At 42.9% G+C, this 20223-nt stretch overlaps 1 protein-coding gene across 1 annotated transcript in view; it reads left to right on the top strand.

Annotated features, from left to right (window-relative positions):
* Nucleotides 1-20223, top strand: part of LOC102565252 (sodium channel protein type 5 subunit alpha) — a 309008-nt gene that overhangs the window by 54923 nt on the left and 233862 nt on the right. The window contains exons 4-5 of the mRNA XM_059729221.1: nt 16377-16466; nt 19937-20065. Coding sequence (XP_059585204.1) covers nt 16377-16466; nt 19937-20065 — 219 coding nt within the window. The remainder of the gene's footprint in view (nt 1-16376; nt 16467-19936; nt 20066-20223) is intronic.

Here is a 20223-nt window from a genome sequence, read left to right as displayed (position 1 = left end):
GGATATAATTGAATGTTTTATGAGAACTATATTGCTAAACATTAATTGCCATGGTCATTTGAATAGTCTTATTGACTTTGGAGAGATTGCTACCAACTGGAGTCCACAGTTGGTAAAAGAGGGCACCTTTGAGAGATATGTGAATGCAAAGACTGTGTGGGACTAGCACTGGTAGTATCACTAAGACTGGCTATATTGGGCAAGGATGTGGCAGGGTCATGGCCTCATCCCTGACCCTAAACTGGCCAGCAAGAGAGGAATGCACTTTCTGTATGGGAGGGAACAGCAGCTTTGCTACTTCTGCAAAATTTCTGGGGCAACATAGCTTTGCCTCCCTCCATACCCAATATAGAGCAGTACTTGAAAGGCACAATCCTGCATTCAGTGGTTAGTGGTCCTGCAGATCCTTCCTCACTGTCTCCTAGTCGCTTCAGTGATGATTGCATGCAGACATTCAATCCTGAGCAACCCGGCTCTTCAGAACCAGAACGCAGAAAACGGCAGCGCTTCAGGGAGGAGAACTGTTTCCTTCTGCTGCAGGAAACCTTTATGGTAAGACATCAAAATACCTATATAACTATGTGGGGTTTTTTTTAAATCTAAAGAAAGAAAATTGCTCTGTAGGGTTAAAATGAGTTTAAAAATAAATACGTGTACTAAACAATTGCCTCAAGATGGTTTTACAGGTTTTTTTTCCATTCAAACCATTTCTAAAACTTTTTTTCTTTGGTCAGGAAAAAAAAAAGTTACACTCAACTATCCTTTTTGATTTGGGATGAAAGCAAATATTGAACTATCAGAATTTGTCATGAGAAAGAAATTCTTATTTTAGCTTGGCTCTAGTCCTGAAGAAATTGAACCACTTCAGAGCCTTTACAAATAATGTTATGGAAACATTGCAGTCTGTTTGAGCCACTATCTCTCTGGTGTACTGAAGCCTATTTATTACCATCCATTCGCTTCTTAAATCAGAGATTCCTTCCCTTGTTTACAAGACCATCCATTCCTAATATCACACCTTCCCTTTTGCATGACCAGCCTTTCCCGAGGTCTATACAAAGGGTCTGGTATTGACAGTCATACTGCGAGTTTGGAGAATCCACAGGTAGCTATAATGACTGCATGACACCTTAGTAACAGTCAGTACCATAATAGCAGTGCCCATGGCAACAGAAGACCTTTAGCATGTATTAAGCAGATAACATCGCAATTTTGTTGATTGATCATCAAACTCAACAAACACTGACTATCTCTTTCACGGTGGATTCTCCATCCAGTAGAAGACATAGGCTTGGAAATGTGAAATATGTTTGTATTGGAGGATATACGTGCAAAGCTTAAAATAAGAGGAGTTTTAATAAAGAAGTCAGCGTAAGTTGCCAACCAAGAGACTCCTAAGGATCAAGAGGCTGTGTTGGAGACACTTCATCATGGGTCAGACTTCATGAGAGAATAGTTTGCTGCTGGACATGGAGGGGAAGGAGAAGGGAAAGAGGATGTATGGATACCTTTAAGAAAGTTATGTATAAGTTGTTATATTTGCCAGGGAAGGGGAGTAGGGAACAGCAGATAAGCAGGCTAAGAAGGATCTCTGAATAAACAAGCTTTCTTGTTCCATAAGTTCAACTCCTTGGCCTTTTGAGAACAACACATGGTACCAGGAGTGGGGTACGGGAGAGAGAAAAATGGAGCATCTCAGAATTACAGAGGAATTAAATTTCTCTAGCAATGCAGTAGAAAACTGGAAGAAATGTAATCAGAGCTTCACCATCTATATGATGGCCAGTGGAGCTGCAGAGAAGGAAGATCCACTTTAGATAGCTAGATTTTTTTAGATATAGCAGTCCCAGAAGTTCTGTTTCTTTATAATAACCTACAACTGTCAGAAACAGAATAGAAAAGCTATGGTACAGTAATAAAAATGTTTGAGGAATATTTGCATACCTAAACAAAATGAAACCTTTGGACGGTATTCAATTCCATATGAGACGGCAGAAAGATTGTGAGACAATAGAGGAATTTGTCAAAGAGCTCAGACTGCTGAGCCAGACATGCAGTTTTGGAGAACTAAAAGAGTCTATGATCAGAGATGAAATAGTATTAAACATAAGGGATACAAACCTCAGGAAAAGACTGCTAGAGGATCCTGACCTTAATTTGGAAAGGGCAGTTAGAATGTGCCCAGCAGCTGAGATAACAAACACCAGGCTGCACAAGCTGGAGGAAAAAGCAGAATAAGCTGAACTAGACAGGATTACAAGACTGCAAAAACCTAAGGCAACACACAAATAGCACAGAAAGGAGGACCTCACTATGAAGCAGGCAAGTGGAGGCCGAAGAGAATTGCTTGAAGAAACAATGGACAGCTTCAGATGCTGTGGGGGTTACCACAAATCCACGCAATGCCCTGCAACTGGTAAGTGCTGCATCAGTGCAAAAGATTCAGTCAGTTTTCATGAGTTTGCAGAAAGGAACAGGATGCACCGCACAAGAAATGGCAGGTCCATCGTCTATGCAATGAGGAAGAGGAAGAATTCCTCATTGGCACAATACAAGAAGAAGTTCATTCTTCCGAGGACTGAACAATTGCCCTGGACACCAATAGACTAATGGTAACTTTTAAATTGGATACAGGGGCACAGGTCAATGTAATTCCAGAATTCATAGTTTTCATTTTTGGAATAATGTGAGTAAGAAAGTGAAACTTAGAGCATATAATGTGAACATGATTGCAACCAAGGGTGTTTGTACACTGCATGTTAGACACAAGGGCAATATAGTAAAAGTTCAGTTTGTAACAGTCCCAGGAAAGCTAGTGCCAATTATTGGGTTTTGAACATATAAAACTCTAGGTTTTGATTAAGAGAATGGATGCCACCGAGGGACTAGAAAGCAAGAACATAAGAATTTTATGATGTGTTTCAAAGCATAGGGAAACTGCCAACTGAGTACAAGACAGAATTAAGAGAATCGAATACTCCCACCATACATGCTCTGAGAAATGTTTCCCTTGTGCTAAGGGAGAAACTGGAAAAGGAATTAGATAGATTAGTTAACATGGACATAATAGAAAAAGTAGAGCAGCCAACTGCTTGGGTTCATTCACTGGTTATAACAGAAAAAAGATGGATCCTTGAGATTGCATCCGGATCCTAAGCAAATGAACAGGTACATCAAAAGGGAGGATTTTCCCATTCCCACCAGGGCAGAGATTTTTAGCAACATGACAGAAGCATAGGCGGTAGAAGGCCAGGGATAATGGGGCTTATCCCCCACAAAACTGGACTGGCAACAGCAGCTCCAGTGCCACCGCTGCCATGCGTTCCTCCACCGCCACATGCACAGCACCAGTGCGCGGTGGCCTCAGAACAGCCCTGCGGGAGGGAAAGGTGGGGTCAGGCAGGCATACTTTGCACCCCTCAGTCCCCTTCCTCCACTCCAGTAATATTTTTCTAGTGCCGCTTACGGCAGAAGCTAAATATTTCTCCACTTTGGATGCCTCTTCTGGGTTTTGGTAAATTCCCCTAGAAAAGAATAGCACTAGACTATGTACCTTCAATACACCCTTCAGAAAATATTGCTTTTGTAGACTTCTTTTTGGACTGTGTTCTGCATTTGAAATATTTCACAGAAAGGTGCAACATTTTTTGAAGGTCTTGATGGAACTATGGTTTAATTCAGGGAAATACTATAGAAGAATGTGACTTGAGGCTAAGAAAGGCGCTGGAAAGAGCCTGCAAAGCAGGTTGAAACTGAACAAACAAAAATGCAAATTCAGGGTCAAAGAAATAATATATCTGGGTGAACAGCTCTCTGAAAAAGGGGTGCAAATCGATCCTGCAAGGGTTAAAACCACTAAAAACGTGCCACCCAACACGGATAAGGAAGGAGTGCAAAGGTTACTGGGAATGATCAGTTTTTTAGGGAAATAGCTACCTAATTTAGCAGAGCAGATCAAATACCCTAGATCATTCCTACAAAAGAATGCTCAGTGGATATGGGAATGTGAACATGCAGCTGAATTAAAAAAACTTAAAGGAAAAAATACACAAAGGAAAAAGTATTAAAATACTATAACCCTAAAAGATCCATTAAATTGTCAACAGATGGCTCTAAGGAAGGCATTGGAGCCGCTTTGCTTTAAAAACATAAGCATAGCTGGAGACCGTAGCATATGCATATATAGTACTCTTTAAGTCAGAGTGTCTATATGCACAAATTGAAAAAGTTTGGCTCTGGTACATGGCTGTAAGAAATGTCATATATTCATCTATGGGAAGCTGTGATAGCTGAAACTGTTCATAAACCTTTGGTAACCCTTTCTACAGCAAAGAAAGGGTTATCAGACATGCCACCAGATTACGGAGACTTTTCTTTCAACTGCAAATGTATGATCTAGACATACAGTACACACCAAGAAAATATCTGCTTATTGCAGATATGTCATCCAGAGCATATGACACAATGGAAAATGACAGAATTCCAGACTCAGACATAGTACATGTTAATCTAATTAAAAGAATGATTCCTGTCACAAATAAAATGTGGGCAGAAGGTACTGCTCAAGGCACCACATTGCAAAAAGTGATAACTGCTATTTATTCTGGTTGGCCAGGAAAACATAGACCTAGCCCCTGCTCCCAATTCAAAGGAGAGCTGCCGGTACTGGCTGGCATTTTGTTCAAAGGCTCATGACTTGTTGTTCCAGCAGTGCTAAAGAAAGACATGTAAGACTACATGAGGGGCATCTAGGCATTGAAAAATGCAAAAGGAGAGCAAGGGGGTCTCTATATTGGCCCAACATAAATAATGACTTGGAAGATGCTATATAGGCTTGTACAATATGCCAAAAGTACAGATTAGTGCAAAGAAAAGAGGCTGTGATAGTCCATTGGTCTGGTGGAAAATGGAGTACAAATAGCGAAGAAATTCTTGCAAAAAAGCTACAAATTCACACACTGATGGTTACCTGTCACTCTTAAATTACAGGGCAACACCCATGAAACATGGGTTGTCCCGAGCAGAAATGCTGTTTAACAGAAAACTCAAAACCAGGCTGCCAAATCTTGTGGATGATGCTCATCAGAACGAAAAGTGAAATGTGAAAACATTTTAAAAATTCAATAAACTCCTACAAAAATGGTATTATGACAGGGATTCCAGGGAGTTACCACAACTGCACAACAAGGGTATGGTACTTATTTCAGGTCGACCAAAGTGGAAACAAAAAGCACTAGTCTCCCATCAAGTAGCTCCCGGATCCTATAAAGTAGTCACACTAGAAGGACATATGTTAAGAAGGAAAAGATGACACTTGCAGCTCGTAAAGGGGAGAAAAGAAGCAGCATCACGAGATTCACCAAAGGAAATGGAGCTAACAACAAAGCAACAAGAAACAACAGAGGAGATTGAAAATGACACAGAAGTAGAGACATCTGAACAAGGAAACCAATAAGGACTGAGAATGCAGAGAATCTGAGACGATCACTTGGAGTTGAAAAGTCAACACAAAGACTTACAGATACCTGTAAAAATGTGCTTTATCAATGGGTTGAACTAAACTTCCAATGTTAGTATTACATGAGGATATGTTGCATGTAAAAGGGGAAGATGTGTGGATACCTTTAAGGAAGTTCTGTATAAGTTGTTACTTTTCCCCACGAACCTCAGGGAACAGCAGATAAGCAGGCCAAGAAGGCTCTCTGAATAAACTTTATTGCTTTATTGTTCTATAAGTTGAATTCCATGGTCTTTGAGAACAACACAGAGGGCAGTCGCAGCACTCGGTTCATGGTTGCATCACTACAGCCTTGCTCAAGTCAGTCTCAGGCACTGGAGTGGTACTTGTGTGACTCCGAGAACTGGAGACTACTATCAGAAAACAAGAATATCCAGTGATGTTACAGGTTTGAATCCCTGTGTCGTCACCATTCCTGTATCCATGCAAGTTCAAGGGAAGCCAGCAGTGCTTGCTAATGCACAGGACAAGGTAGAAATATTCCCTTCTATACCTAATACGATGGTCACTCAAATGACCACAAGAAGAGATCTTAATACCCTCCAGGATTCAAAGTATGAGTACTAAGGAGTGTGTTTCAGGAACATGCCCAAGCAAGGGATACAACGAGATAAACTTCCAAGGGTTTAGGCTAGCAGCATTCCAGTTCAAGAAACTGTACTGGCAGACGATCTAAGAGCCGTCTCGTACATCAGCAAGCAGATGGAAGGAAAAAAGCGCCAGTCACAAAAGGATAGGAGGAGAGTTCCCGCATTAGGCAGTACATCGTTTTCTGTCGATAAAGGCCATTCACATCAAGGGAACTCTAAACACAGAGGCCAAGTGGCAGAGCAGGAAGTCAATATTTCAGGCAGAATGGAGCCTGAATCAGCAAGTACTCAAGCAGATAATATCACAGGCATGAATTCAGAAGCTGGATCTATTGTCTCGCATGAGAGTAGCAAGCTATCTTTATTTTCCCCCAGAGGGAAAACAAAAGAAGCATAAGCAAATGGTGCCCTGTCACGGAAGTGTCTGAAGCAACTTGTTTAGTAGATACCTTATCTCCCTTTCCGATCGCTGAGTGTACTGTACAGACAACAGAAGAGAACAGAAAGGACAGAGCAAGCATCATGCTCCAAACAGTCTTTGGAGACTCTAGCTCTTAACTGAAACAGCATTTCTGCAGTGCTGCCTCCTGAGATTTCCACAGAGGAAGGGTTTGCTTTTTCAGCGCTCTCTGCTGCATGACAGTTCATCCTGCTGTGCTTGGATGGGCTGGCCATTAAGCAAGAGAAATAATGTCCAGAGGATTTGTAGGTAACCTTGCAGTAGTTCAAATCACTTCTCTTACAGGCGTCTGTAATACCCCTTAGGCTTTCCCAGTTCCTTGAGCTCTTGTCTGAGACTCTAGGACAGGAGTAGACAATCCCTGGCATGGGTGCCAGAGCGTGGCATGCAAAGGCATTTTGCTTGGCCTGCAAGCCTTGGGACAGACAGCGGGGAAAGGGTCAGGGCTGTGCTGCCACAACGATTGGGTCCCTCACAGCTCCACTGCAATCCGGCCATGCCATGCCAACACCTTACAAGTTGAGGTTGCAGGTGTTTTTGGCTCTCTGTCCCAAAATGTTGCCAGCCCCTGCTCTAAGAGGTCCTATATACAAATAAAGTGGCCCCCGAGTGAGTCAATGGCATATTAGAAATTGAGGGTAGGGGCTGAAGAAACTAGAAATCTTGCAGAGGCTGATAAGGGAGGTTTCTGCATAGGGTAGCTAGATGAGCAGCCTGCCAGACCAGTAGCAAGGTCTAGTCATCCAGTTCCCAAGCCAGCTAACTGGGAATGTGGCACCTGATTAGGATAAAAGAAAGAATGGTTATTTTGGAAGCTGCTCAGGTAGCTTATGTTAAATTCCTCTCTTGAAGGCATGTTGCTGTGAGATTCTGGTGTAGGCATCCAGCAGCTCCATGGCATCCTCTAAAGCAGGTGGGGGCAAAATGGTAAATCCGGCCAGCAGCCCTGCCCGCGTCACCCCAGCCAGTCTCCATGGAGGTGTGGGGCCGTGACAGCGTGGGGCAAGGGTCTCCATGGAGTGCAGCTGGGTGGGGAGCTGCTCCGGGGCCAGCACTGGGATTTGCAGCGGTGATGGCATGGGCCAGAGCTGGGGCAGAGCTGCAATCCTGGCTCTACCCCAGTTGTGGCTCACACTCACCACTGCATAGAGACCCTGGAGACATTCATGGAGACCCTGACCCCACACTGTCATATCCCTGCCACTCCTGGGGGTCTCCATGGAAACTGGTTGGAGCGATGTGGGCAGGGGCTGTGGGGAAATGAAATACGTCACGAGTCCCATCCAGCCCATGGCCTTGACTTTGACGGCCTCTGCTCTATAGCAACCAGCATCCCAAGGAAGAGATGTGGCTAGCCTAGCATCCAGGGGGACATCCAGACATGCATGAATGTTTGGTTCCCAGGGGACAACTAGGTGCACCGCCGCTTCTTGTCCCTGGGGAATGCCTGTGCCATGCATGCTTTGGAGCACGGCAGGTTGCCCTGGGTGGCATGGGGGGCTGGGGCCAGTACTGTGCTGGCCCAAGCAGCCTTCCTGGGGTCCTCCCAGAGCTGCAGCCTGGCTCTGCTTTGAAGCCGCACATCCTGCCCAAGCGTGTGCTGCTTCAGGGTTTTTTGCACAGTTTTTTTTACCCCTGGGTCTAGTTTCTCGACATGAGCTGATCATTCCCATGCTGGACATGCATACTCTGCAATTGAGTAATACAAGGCAATTGCAGTGGTTCATAATGTAACTGGGTTCACTCCCCACTCTGAGACCAACTTTTGAAGTATGTTGTTGCAAGCACTGACTTTCCCTTTCATCTTCTCTACATGTGCTTTGAAGGTAAATGTTTGATGCAATGTAACTGCCTAGTACACAAGGTTTGTGTGATTAGTTAGTGGTATTCCATCCCAAGTGATGTTTAATTTCCACTTGGCTTTTCTATGGTGTAGGTGAAAGTCTGTAACCTGCATCTTGGTTCAGTTGATGTGAAGCTGGTTCTTATTACAATAATCTGCGAAGTTGCTCAGTGCACATGTCAGTTCGTTTTTGACAGTGGCTAAGTCCACCTGTGATGCAATGCGTAGATCATCAGCATATATGAAGCTCCTTGAATTGCTCTGTATGGGTTGGTCATTGGTATATATGTTAAAGAGGATCGGTGTCAGCACGCTGCCCTGTGGGAGACTATTTCGTTGTCATCTCCAGTGACTCCATTTCTTGCACAATTCTATGTAAAAACATCTATTCTCCAAAAGACACTGGATGAACTGCACTAGGTGTTGGGCGAGCATCATACTGTAGACTCTGGCAGGCAAGTTTTAGTGGCTGACTGTGTCATATGCCACTGATAGGTCTACAAATACAGCACCTGTTGTCATCTTTCTTGAATCCGTCTTCTATATGCCCAGTGACATCTAGTATTTGACCAGTGCAGGACTTCTCTGGTATGAATCTGGCTTGTTCTGGTATATTGGATGTTGTTCAATATAAGGTGAAAGGTGATTGAAAATGAGATGTTTGTAAAGCTTATCAAGATGGCACAGGAGTAGCTCTGGCCTGAAGTTCTCTGGGCCAGAAGCATCCATCCATGGCTTTAATACAGCTATTACATGGGTTTGTCGCCACAGCCTAGGTATGATGAGCACTTGTTAAAAAGACATAATATCCATAACTTGGTTGTGGGACCAAAGTCTTGATCTGCTCCATACGTATGTCATTGAGTCCAGTTGCTTTGTCATTCTTCAAGTTACTTATTCTGGCATTGAGTTCATCCATTGTGTATTATGTGCTAAAATGATTGTCCTCCATATTTTAGGATGCTTAATCAGAACTTGACTGGTGAGCAGAAGCTGGTGAGCCATCTTGTTGGCTGTGATGTTGTGGTTCTGCTGTACTTTCTTTGGGTCATTACTCAACTTGCTAATGGTAACATTACTTTCCTACTAGTGTGGGTCATATCTATTCCTTCGATCAATTCTTTCCATTCCCATGGCCTTCCTTGGTGCTTGTTAGTTAGGGCTGTCCCTGCTGAGATAGTATCTTCTGAGAAAGAATCTCTTTGAAATACTTGCTGGTATTTTTTGTATTCAGCTGCTAGCATGGGAGTACACCCTGGTGTATACTCAGGTCTGTATCCTCAAGGTATATATGTATTGGAGGCTTTGCACAGTGCATTCACGAAGAAGACGTAATTATCCAAGACAAGTTTGATGTGTGTCACTTCTTTGTGAAGGTCTTAGAAAAAGACCCTCCGATCTGCTTTCTTAAAATTGAAATGTCTATGCACTGGTACCGTATTTGGGGTTATGCCTGCTGTGATATTGATAGTGACTGGTCTGTGCTGTGTGAGCGGTGGGTTACAACAGTTTTTTTTTTCCCATAACTTCTATGTTGTTGTTTAAAAATAGGCAAGATCTGAATTACAGCTTCATCTCTATTGGGAGCTAGTCAAAGACCTAGTTAGCTTTGAGTCATGGATCAGGCTTGGTGGTATGCCTTGGCCCACATTTTGACCAAGTTGCCACTTTCGTCGCTTTTGCTGTAACCTCTTGTGATGTGGTGGCTCGTAAAGTCACAAATGATCGTGTGTGCTTTTTTGAGGTCTGGGTTTCCTGGGCTCACAAAGGCAAAACACTTCCCTGGAGGCTTATAAACAGATGTTATTGAGATGTTGTCTATATTGATGGTCAAGATTTCAATGTCATCTTGTTCTGTCATCAATGCTATGTTGATGGTAAGCTTTGGTTTTATGAAGATAGTGCTGCCGTATTTCTCGTGCTGCCTTTCAATGGCCAATCTCATCCCAGGGATCAATGGCCTATTGCTGTTTGACCATCTCTGTGTCTCCTGGCGACAAAGCATATGACAGTTGTACCTGGTGCACATCCTGAAAATAATGTCCTGTTTGACTCCTGCGAGTCCCTCAATGTTTACAGCGTTGACTGTCAGGGCCAGCCCTGAAAAAGGGCCATGGGTGTGATGCAGCACTTCATCCTGTTGCAAGTTAGAGGTTTGCACTGTATACATCTGAGATTGTTAGTGACAAGGTAGTTAACAGAATTTGCAGGTTCGTTGGAATCGGACAGGAGCCACAATATGAACTCTTCAGCTGCAGTCCCCTTTTTTTTCTGTTGAAGTAGAAAGAGAAACTTCATTGGAACTAAGCTTGGAGCTGGAATCTTGACTGAAAATGTCTTGACCTTCAACACCGAAATAGTCAACTTGAGTTTTAAAATAATTCAGAGAAAGACTGTTGTCTTCACATGCTCATTCTTTGCTTGCACTAGCAGCCAGCCCGCCCCAGTTCTGTACAAATGTTTACTTGACCTCTGTTTCATGCCATTTCACACAACCTGATTTGTTAAGGGGTTTGAGCAGAAGTCAGCAAATTTGGATTGAATCTGGGTTTCCGCTCCATTACTAAATGAAAAGCTTCCTTCTACTGTCCCTTTTGGTGCCACTTTGAGACATCTGTAATATGTCTTTGGCTGAAGTGGGAGCACCAATGGCCCTGACACCCAGATTTGCAGTACCCTTCACCTCTCTTTTAGCACTTGCAGGAAACAGCCAGTTTTCCAGCACCAGCTCAGTGGAAGTTGGTGAGTGTCCAGCCTTTTGGACAGTCTGGCTACTTCATTCAGGTGCCTAACAAGGTGCTAAACTCTTCTGAAAATCTGATGCCACTTTTGGTGCTGAATACTTTTGAAAATCCAGCCCATGATACACTACTAATCGTTGACATACTGCTGACATCAAATGCTAAAGCTATGCTCAGCCTGTTCCTCAGGCAACTCCAGACGTTTCTATCCTGGATTAAGTCGCTATTTGGCAGATGATATTTTTAATCTCTAATTAAAATGATTATATTCTTGTTTCAACACTTCCCAGACAGCTGTAACACACAGTAAAAGAGAGATAATGGAATAGGAGCCCAAATCTCTGAAAGCCCACATTTCCTGGAGCTGATTGATGGGGATTCCTCGAGCTTTACAATTCTGTCTCTGAAGCTACATTGCCATTAGGTGGGATATATCCAACTCTCTGCATCCCCCTAATGCCCCTACTGGCAGTTCCTATCTCACTGTTGAATGTTAGAAACCAGTTCAAACTGTGGCAGCTTTTGCCATTACAAACAGACCTATGTCTTGTCGTAGGGTCTTCTAAAGGGCCTAGGACAGTGGTACTCAACATCTAACCCATGGCAGTGGGATAGCAGCTGCAGCAATAATTGCTGCTTCCCTCTGCCAAATTTCTGGACCCGAGGGGAACCCCAAATGCAGGATGATGTGGCCCTTTCCTGGCATCTCTGTTTTTTGTTTAATACTCTTCTCATTCCTCGATTTCTCTTTGGTCTTCTCCCTCCACTTCTTCATGATCCCCTGCAATGCTCATTTATAAACACAAAGATATGTTTTGGCATGTTGGCACAACATTAATGCTCTTCTAGTCTTCTGCAATTTGTCTAGTGTTCCCAGATTGATCAAAAATGAACATCAGAAGGCCAGAGGTCTCCTCAGCCAACTCTTTTAGGACTATTAAATGCAAGTTACCTGGGTCTGCTGATCTATAAATGTTTAGCCCTAGTAGACGTTGTTTAACATTGTCCTTTAGTTATTAATGGAGTGGAAAGTACATTTGCATCCTTATCTGATACAAGTGAATCATCTTGCTTTGTTCCAAATATGGCGCAAGACTATTTAATGAAAGCTCCTATTTTTTTACATCATTAACTATTTACCATTTCTATTGACTATTGATTAACGGGCGTTTAGCATTGATGGGATGCCTCAGTTTTACCTTATATTTAACCCTGCCAGCCACATGTTGTTCAGTTACATCTTTAGCTCCCCTTATCAATTTTCTAACCTTCATAACTTCTGATATACATCTGTTGTTATATACACCCTCCTTGTTCCTTTTCACTCATATTGCTGTTTTATTTCTGTTTTCTGCCTGCGCTCCAGTGTATAAATGTGTTGGACTTCTTGCCAAAGTAGCCTTCTTTCTTGATTATTGAATCATGGCTTTTTGGCCATATAATACATGATTCTTAGAGAAGCCCTTATTTTCATTTGCTTTTTTGTCTATTTTTTTTTCTTCCAATCAATTTTGTTCATTGTTTCCTTCAGCTTTAGAAAGTAAGTCCTTTTGCAACGTCAAGCGTATGTGTAATTACTGATTGTGACTGATCTTTCTTGGCCTGCGTTGAACGTAATCGGGCCATGATCACTGGTTCTGAAGCAACCATCAGTTTTCAGTCTGTTCATTAACTCATCACTGTCTGTCATCCTGAGGGCTGGAACAGATTTATCCTATGTTGGGTGCCACAGTTCTTGTGTTGGAGGTTTGTTATCTGTAGTTTTTAGAAGTACTTGCTACTGGCTGCGTGAGCTGTCCGGCATATGGCTCTCAAAATAAGGTGTTTTTTCTTTCCACGCATGCAACCTGCAGAGTAACTCATTTTTTCTGGCTTGATTCAGTGTTAGTATATTGAACCACATGTATCCAAGATCCTGCACTTTTAAATTCCCAGTAACTCTAAAGTTAGGTAATGGATAGCGTTTTTATGAGCAGATACTTTTAACATTGTGGTCATGTAAATCACTGTGTTTCAGTGCATCCTGTTTTAATTTCTCTGCTTATTACATAGATTTCTAGTATTAATATATAAGCAACTGAAAAGTTTCTGTTCCTAGCCTTCTTGAACCTGGGAGCAGACACATGACACATTTACTCTGGAGTATTCTTGAAATGGACACGTGATATACAGCATTTACTCTGGAAAAAATGCTGTTCTACAGCATAAAGTCACTTCTGAGAAAGTGAGAAGTAAATTTACACCAGTGTGTGTTTCTTGTGTCTGGCACGACTGTCAATTTTGTTTTGGGCATCTCTCCCATTGAGTGGTCAGATACTTCATAAGGCTTCATTTGTGTGGAGAGCTGGTCACGTATCCACTCCTTACTACAGAACCGATTTACTGTGGAGATAAAACTGGAGTAAGCTACTTCTTAGTAATTGAATTGTTGGTCCACACCAAATGGTTTTGTTTATTTGCAACCAAATTGAATTTGAGTTTGTGCTGCATTTTTCCTGTGGTGCCCTTCTTTTGCACTGTTAATTTAATGTCTTCTTGGATGCCCCAGTTAGTTCCCAGGTAAAAATATTAGGCCTCCTGCCTATATTTAAAGCCTTTGGGGAATCCTTCTTGGTTCAGTCACTTACTTCTTTATAAGTATACAAAGATACATTTCAGGGGGAAGGTGGTCTGTAAAGGGAAATTGCAAACCTTTACCCCGGGAGATTTCCCTTGGTTAGAATTAAACTGAAGGGTATTGCTTGTTTGGAATAGCCTAAGATAGCTGGATTTGGGAGTGGGGGGAGAGGGGGGGTCACAGAATTATCATGATACCTGAAAAATAATCCATTATCTTCTAGATGAAGCTTAGTGCATTTTTTTTTAGCATGAAAATAGTTTGCAGCCTAATCAAGTTCTTGATAAATGGACTTGACTTCTATACACCCATCTAAATCTGCATTAAGAAATGAGGCTGGTTATCAGCTCCCCTTCACAGTCATCCATTAGGAGGTATAGGCCCCAGAACTGGAAAATGTTTTTGGCTGAGTAGTCCCTGTGAGTTCAATTACTGGTTTCTAAGTTCACATGTGGGAATACGTGGGTTAGTTACTACCAATTTAATCTTGCACTTGCGTATGCCGTACATCAGAAAACATTCCACTCCATATTCAGCAGAGATCATGGCCCCATGAAAGGGTGATTTTCGTGCAGTTCAGATGCAAATATTAAAGGACATACCCTTGAACCGAAAGTAGGATTGCTATTCTCTAACATAAAATTATCAAAGGGATACAATAAACGCTGGCGTGAAAATGTATGTACTTTTTTCTGCACTAACAAAGGAAGTTCCTTTTTGTATTCTGTTATCTCACCTTGCATGTATGCCAGCCTATTAGCTGGATGCTAGGTCATTTTCCTTATCCTTCTCTCCATTTACCATTTCAATAACGTGAACCTTTATTTGCAAGGGAGGATCTCATTGCATTTGTTAATTTTGCAGTATGCCTCTTGTGATTTCACAGAAGCAATTCAAGAAACTCAGTTTTCAAACACAGGAACTCCATTTATGGTGCTCATTTCTTTATCTGGATCAAGGCCGCCCAACTTTGTATGTCTGTGGGCTGCACACTGAACATTTTAGGCACACAGTCCACTGCAGCCCTCCCTTGGATACCCCCCACTTTGTAGTCTGTACTGGAATCCCCCATCTCCACCACATGTGCTGTGCTGGTGACGTGCACCCCCCACCTTCCAGCTGGTAGCACATGACCCCCTGTTGAATTGGCTGCATGGAGGGGGTGTGCATAGACCCTCCCTGCCCACCCCCCCAGGACCTTTCCCACTGAATGGCAGCAGGAAAGGAGGTGCTGAGGTCTGTGGGGCAATGTTAACCACTCACAGGGTTTCTGCAGCCCGCAGGCTACCAGCTGGACAGCTCTAATTTGGATGATCAAATTGTCATTTACATATCTGCACTACTTATCTGAGAGGCTGAGCAATGGCATTGACATCTAAATAGGGTATTTGGTGGCTTAACAGATGCATCCAAGTTTCCAGCTGGGTGTGTATATATGCAATGTTAAAATTACCATCCTGTAAAGCAGCTTCTATGCCTGAGTACCCTTCCACACCAAGGGCATGGACCTTCAGCCCATTAGAGGCAACAGAAGGAGTGGCTAGAGCTTCATACATTTCATAGACATTAGGGCTGGAAGGGACCTCGCAAGATCATCAGGTCCAGCCCCCTGCCCAAAGGGCAGGCAGTCAGCAGGGGTCCAGTGATCCCAGCAAGATAGGCATGCAAGTGCTTCTTGAAAGTGTCTGGAGTAGGTGCCTGCACCAACCCTGGGGCAGTCTATTCTAGGCCCTGGGGACTTGGACAGTAAAGAAGTTTTTCCTTATGTCCAGCCCAAAATGGTCTTGCAGGAGTTTGTGACTGTTGGAGCTAGTCTTCCCATGGGTGCCCTGGTGAACAGGCGTTCCCCCAGATCCTGATGCGCACCCCTTATGTCCTTACAGGCTGCCACCAGGTCCCCCCTGAGCCTGCGCTTTTCCAGGTTGAAGAGTCTCATGGCTCTCAGCCTCTCCTCATAAGGCCTGCTCTCTTGTCCTCTGGTCATGCTCGTGGCTCTCCTCTGGACTCTCTCGAGCTTCTCTACATCGTTTCTGAGTTGTGAAGCCCAGAACTGGGCACAGTACTCCAGCTGTGGTCTCACCAAGCTTGTTCTATTGCTCAAGAATGTGTGAATTGAATCAGCACTAAAAGAGCAGGAAGGAAGCAATTTTGAAGCAGGTTTCCTAGAAGGTCTCGTCTTTTGTAGTCACCTACTGACAGTTTGCTCTTTCTTTCAGGAAACAGCAAGAAGCGCTGAGATGAAAGTAGCAGATGCAGTTAAAAATGCATAGTTCCTCCACTCATTCTGAGGTTGTCTACATATTATGCTCTATGTCACCAAATCCAGGTCTTAGCATGGCTGTATATTTTGGGGGTTGTGTTTTATAAATGTTGCAGAGTTCTTGCGTGTACTTTACTTTACTGCGTGAATAAAAGATGCAAGCAGCGAGAAAAGCAGAGAACTCCTAGAAGTTCCTGCCTTTAGGCATAGTGATATTCCCTTCGTATATAGTCTCAAACCAGTTCTGCATGGTGCTGGTTAAGCATACTAGACACTGATGACATTCAAGGAAAATGTTATGAGGTCTTTGTTTACTGTCATTATATTTCCTTAACTCAGATCTTTACATTGTTCAGTATGTTTATTATGTGCACTATTTTAACCAATTGTGTGTTCATGGCACAATCGGAGACTCCGTCTTGGAATAAATATGTTGAGTAAGTATTTCTACTGCTTTATCTACACCTTCTCTGTGCATCTCTACTGTTCCATCTATGCCTTTTCCATAGCTGTTCTCTCCTTTGTCTTCTGTTACACTCTTCTCTTCCTGTTTTATGTTTCTTAATTTTTTGCATGAAAATGACTTCTGTGTGCTCTCTGTCTTGACCAACTGGTTTTGCCAGATGTTTCTCCCCTATGAAAACTCCCCTGGAAATCAAGTTAAATGCTTTTTGCTTTGTGCCCGCACTTATACTACATTGGAATGAAATCCTGGTATGATTAGACTACTATTTAAAATTGACCTGCCACCCCTCAGGTTTTCAGATAAGGGGTTCAGGAGCTGGATATATGTTGAAAATATGCTACTGCAATTCAAATTGAATGATGTCAGAAAACAGTTATAGAGTACGTTGGGTTTTAAGCAGAAGAAGCCCAATCCCAAGCCCACTAACACTAGAGAGAAGCTTTCTGTCAATGTCCATGGGATTCAATTAGTTCTACAATGCAGCGGTGGCAACCTTTAGCAAGCCATGGGCCAGGACAACCAGACTCCGGTTTGACGTGGGCCAGGTGGCTTCGGTGACATCCACACTGGAGCCAGGCAGCTGAGAGCTGTGCCCACTCCACTGCCACTTCCCCTAGTCCTCTGCTCCCTGGCTCCCACTGCAGTACAGCTTCTAGCTGGTCAGCAGCTGCATTGGGATTGGGCAGCTGGAAGCTGTCATTGCTGAGTCCTTGCTTCTCTCCATTTACACCCCATTACCTCCCATATGTGGCACAGCTCTGTATTGGCTAGAAGTTGGCCCATGCCACAGCCAGGGAGTGAGGACTGCAGGAAGTGGTGGCCATGTGGATGCAGCTTCCAGCTGCCCAGCCCTAGCATGGACACAGGCAGAGGACTCCAACTTTGCAGCCCAGCTCTAATGGCTCCATAGGCTTTATGTTGCCAATCCCTTCTGTAATGCAGTAGCATAGAGGAGAGCCCGATAATTTCTAGGCCACTTTGATAAACGGGTACCAAAGGCCTTCAGAATTATTTATGGGTTTGCCATCTTTTTGGATAATTGGAGGCTTCAGGAAACTGGCTGAGCTTGAACTAACAGTTTTCTTTTGTGGGGAGGGGAAGACTGGCTTTAAAAGAAAAGTCCAGTCAGTTTGCAGTCCTGTAAGCAATCAGGGCTCGTGGACAGAGGTGATATCCTTTTTAGACCAACAAGATTTTTGCAAAAACATTTCTTTAATTGCAAGCTTTCGGGCGCAAAAACCCTTCATCAGGCATCAGAGAAAAGATTGTAAAAGTTCCCCTGGGTAGAAATGAAAGTTCATATTTCATAGGATTTCGCAGAGGAGTCAATAGATGGGAAAACCTAGTTCTGTAAGTTGTTTTCAAGATGTTCCATTCAGAGATGGAAACCAGATGTGCAAGCTAATCAACATACAGCTCATTAAGCAATTATTTTGGCTCATTGAACCAATTGGAATCCACTTTTTATTTTTGACTGACATATAATAAACACAGCCATCTGCTGCTTTGTGGTCCAGTGGCTGGGCTAGTCAAGGCTTGAAGGAAAGGTAGCAAAGTCCCCTCTTCGGTAAGGTTCCCAGGTGCAGGGCTTACCTTTTTGGTCATCAATTACTAACGTTTAGCCAACACTGAACAAAACAGATCAATTGGCCAAAAGAAGAGGTAATTTTATCAGGACAACATCCTAATATGAGGAAACATCATAGATTTCAGTGTAATTTTACTTCCCTACAACTATGTATGTCCCCCCCCCCCCCCACGCACACACGCGTACACACACACACACGCGCCTTTTCTTATTGGAAATTAGTTCAAGGGAAAGAACCATCCTGTGTACGACTAAAGCCTTATCGGTACCTGCCAGGAGTTGGGCTGTGGGACTGTACGTTGGATGTTGAACAATCCAGAGGGAGATACTGATGTGCTAGTCATTTCTTTCTTTAAAGAAGAAAATGAAAATGATGTTATCGGTGCCTCAAAAAGGCCACACAAGAACCTGGATTCTCAAAGAGAGTATGTAATTGATGGAATGACTCTTTCCCTTTTCTTTTCACATAAAAAAACAAAATAAAAGCCATCTGTCTTAATCTTTGCCCCTCAAACTTAAAGTGCCAAATCAGAAATCATTCATTTTAAAGAGCTAAATAGTTTGATGAAATCTTCAATAATTGTGAATGAAAAGGGCTACTAGATTTTGAGAAGATAAAATAAATCCATTTTGACCTTACAGTCCTGAATATACTCTGTATAAACCATATTTTCTCACATGCCACGTATCTCCAAATAAAACCCATGCCTTGTTCTTGGGAAGGCAGAATGAAAAAAGAAAGGGTTTTGAAAGTTATGGCCATGTAGAGCAGACACGGAGCCTAATCTCCACAACTGCACTGTCAGCAGTTCTTGGTCGCTCAGCCAAAAGCTGGAACCGAAGCTGCTGAGGACTGGATCCCACGGGCAGATCTAGGGTTGTAAAAAGAGCTGAAAAGCGTCTTCAGAGCTGTGAAATAGGGGAAGAGAGACCAGGAGTAGCTAAACTGCAATTTCGTCAGTGAAATTTCCGAAGACAAGATAGGTGGATTGGAGGAACATCAAGATGATTAAAAAGGAGAGAGGATCATTAACACCTGTTTAGCAAGTAGCAGAAAATCAAGATTTTAATGAGCCCTCAGTGCTGCCTGAATAGAAATGTCACTGCTATTCTGGGCAGAAAATCAACTTCTCAACTTAAGCCATTCACCCCAATATTGAAAGACTCATTTTTGGGGAAAGGTGTGTGCGGTGCAAGTAAATATGGTATTTATCATGATGAATCCTTTAAAAAAAAAAAAAAGAAATTCATTTAAAAAATAACAAAAGGATTTCACTTGGTCCCAGTTGATTAATTTGCTGAATCATTTCAATTGTATTACAAACCATTCAGTGGTCAGAGAACTTCCTCCCTGCCCATTCTCAGTTGGGTGATTTGTGATCAGTTAATTCCTGCTTAATGCGCAAGGTTAGACTGAAACATGATTTAACAGGACGATTATTGAAATGGTCTAGGTAGAGAGGGATGAGAGGTGTGGATAAGCCAACCATCTTTCACTCAAGTAAGGGGGAAAAAAAAAAGAGTGCTACACAGATCATCTCTCCTCTATTGACTCTTGTAGGCAGTACAGGTTTCACGCTCGTCTCAGTGACGGCAGAAACATCAGGATACGCTACAACAGAATTTGCATTCGTTATAATGCTGTCAAGAACGCTTATCGATTTCTCATGTGTTCTGGGTCTGCTCGACTCACAAAAGCCCTGATGCCGCAACCGGTAGTCACATGAGCAATCCCACTGAAATGACTAGAAGTATTTCTTGTGATGGACCCAGAAAGAATGAGCTGCACATGCATAAAACCTTTCCCCTTCACCTCTAATGCTCCTGCTTTTTCTGGATGCTTTATCCCCCAGGTATACTTTCACTGGCATTTACACTTTTGAATCACTGATAAAAATATTGGCGAGAGGATTTTGTATGACAGAATTCACCTTCCTTAGAGATCCATGGAACTGGCTGGATTTCAGTGTTATTGTTATGGCGTAAGTAGCCCTCCTTTTATTTCCTTCCTAAAAACCAGTGACATAAAGCAAAAGTATTTCAGTTGTTTTCCTGTTCTCATCAGGAATTGTTGTCCCCAGGTATATGAGAAACTATGGCAGAGTATGGCATATGAGAAGTAGTATGGCAAACTTATTAC

Source organism: Alligator mississippiensis, chromosome 5 (genome assembly GCF_030867095.1).
Source record: "Alligator mississippiensis isolate rAllMis1 chromosome 5, rAllMis1, whole genome shotgun sequence".
Classification (NCBI taxonomy): domain Eukaryota; kingdom Metazoa; phylum Chordata; order Crocodylia; family Alligatoridae; genus Alligator; species Alligator mississippiensis.
This window is presented reverse-complemented; position numbering and strand designations above follow the sequence as displayed.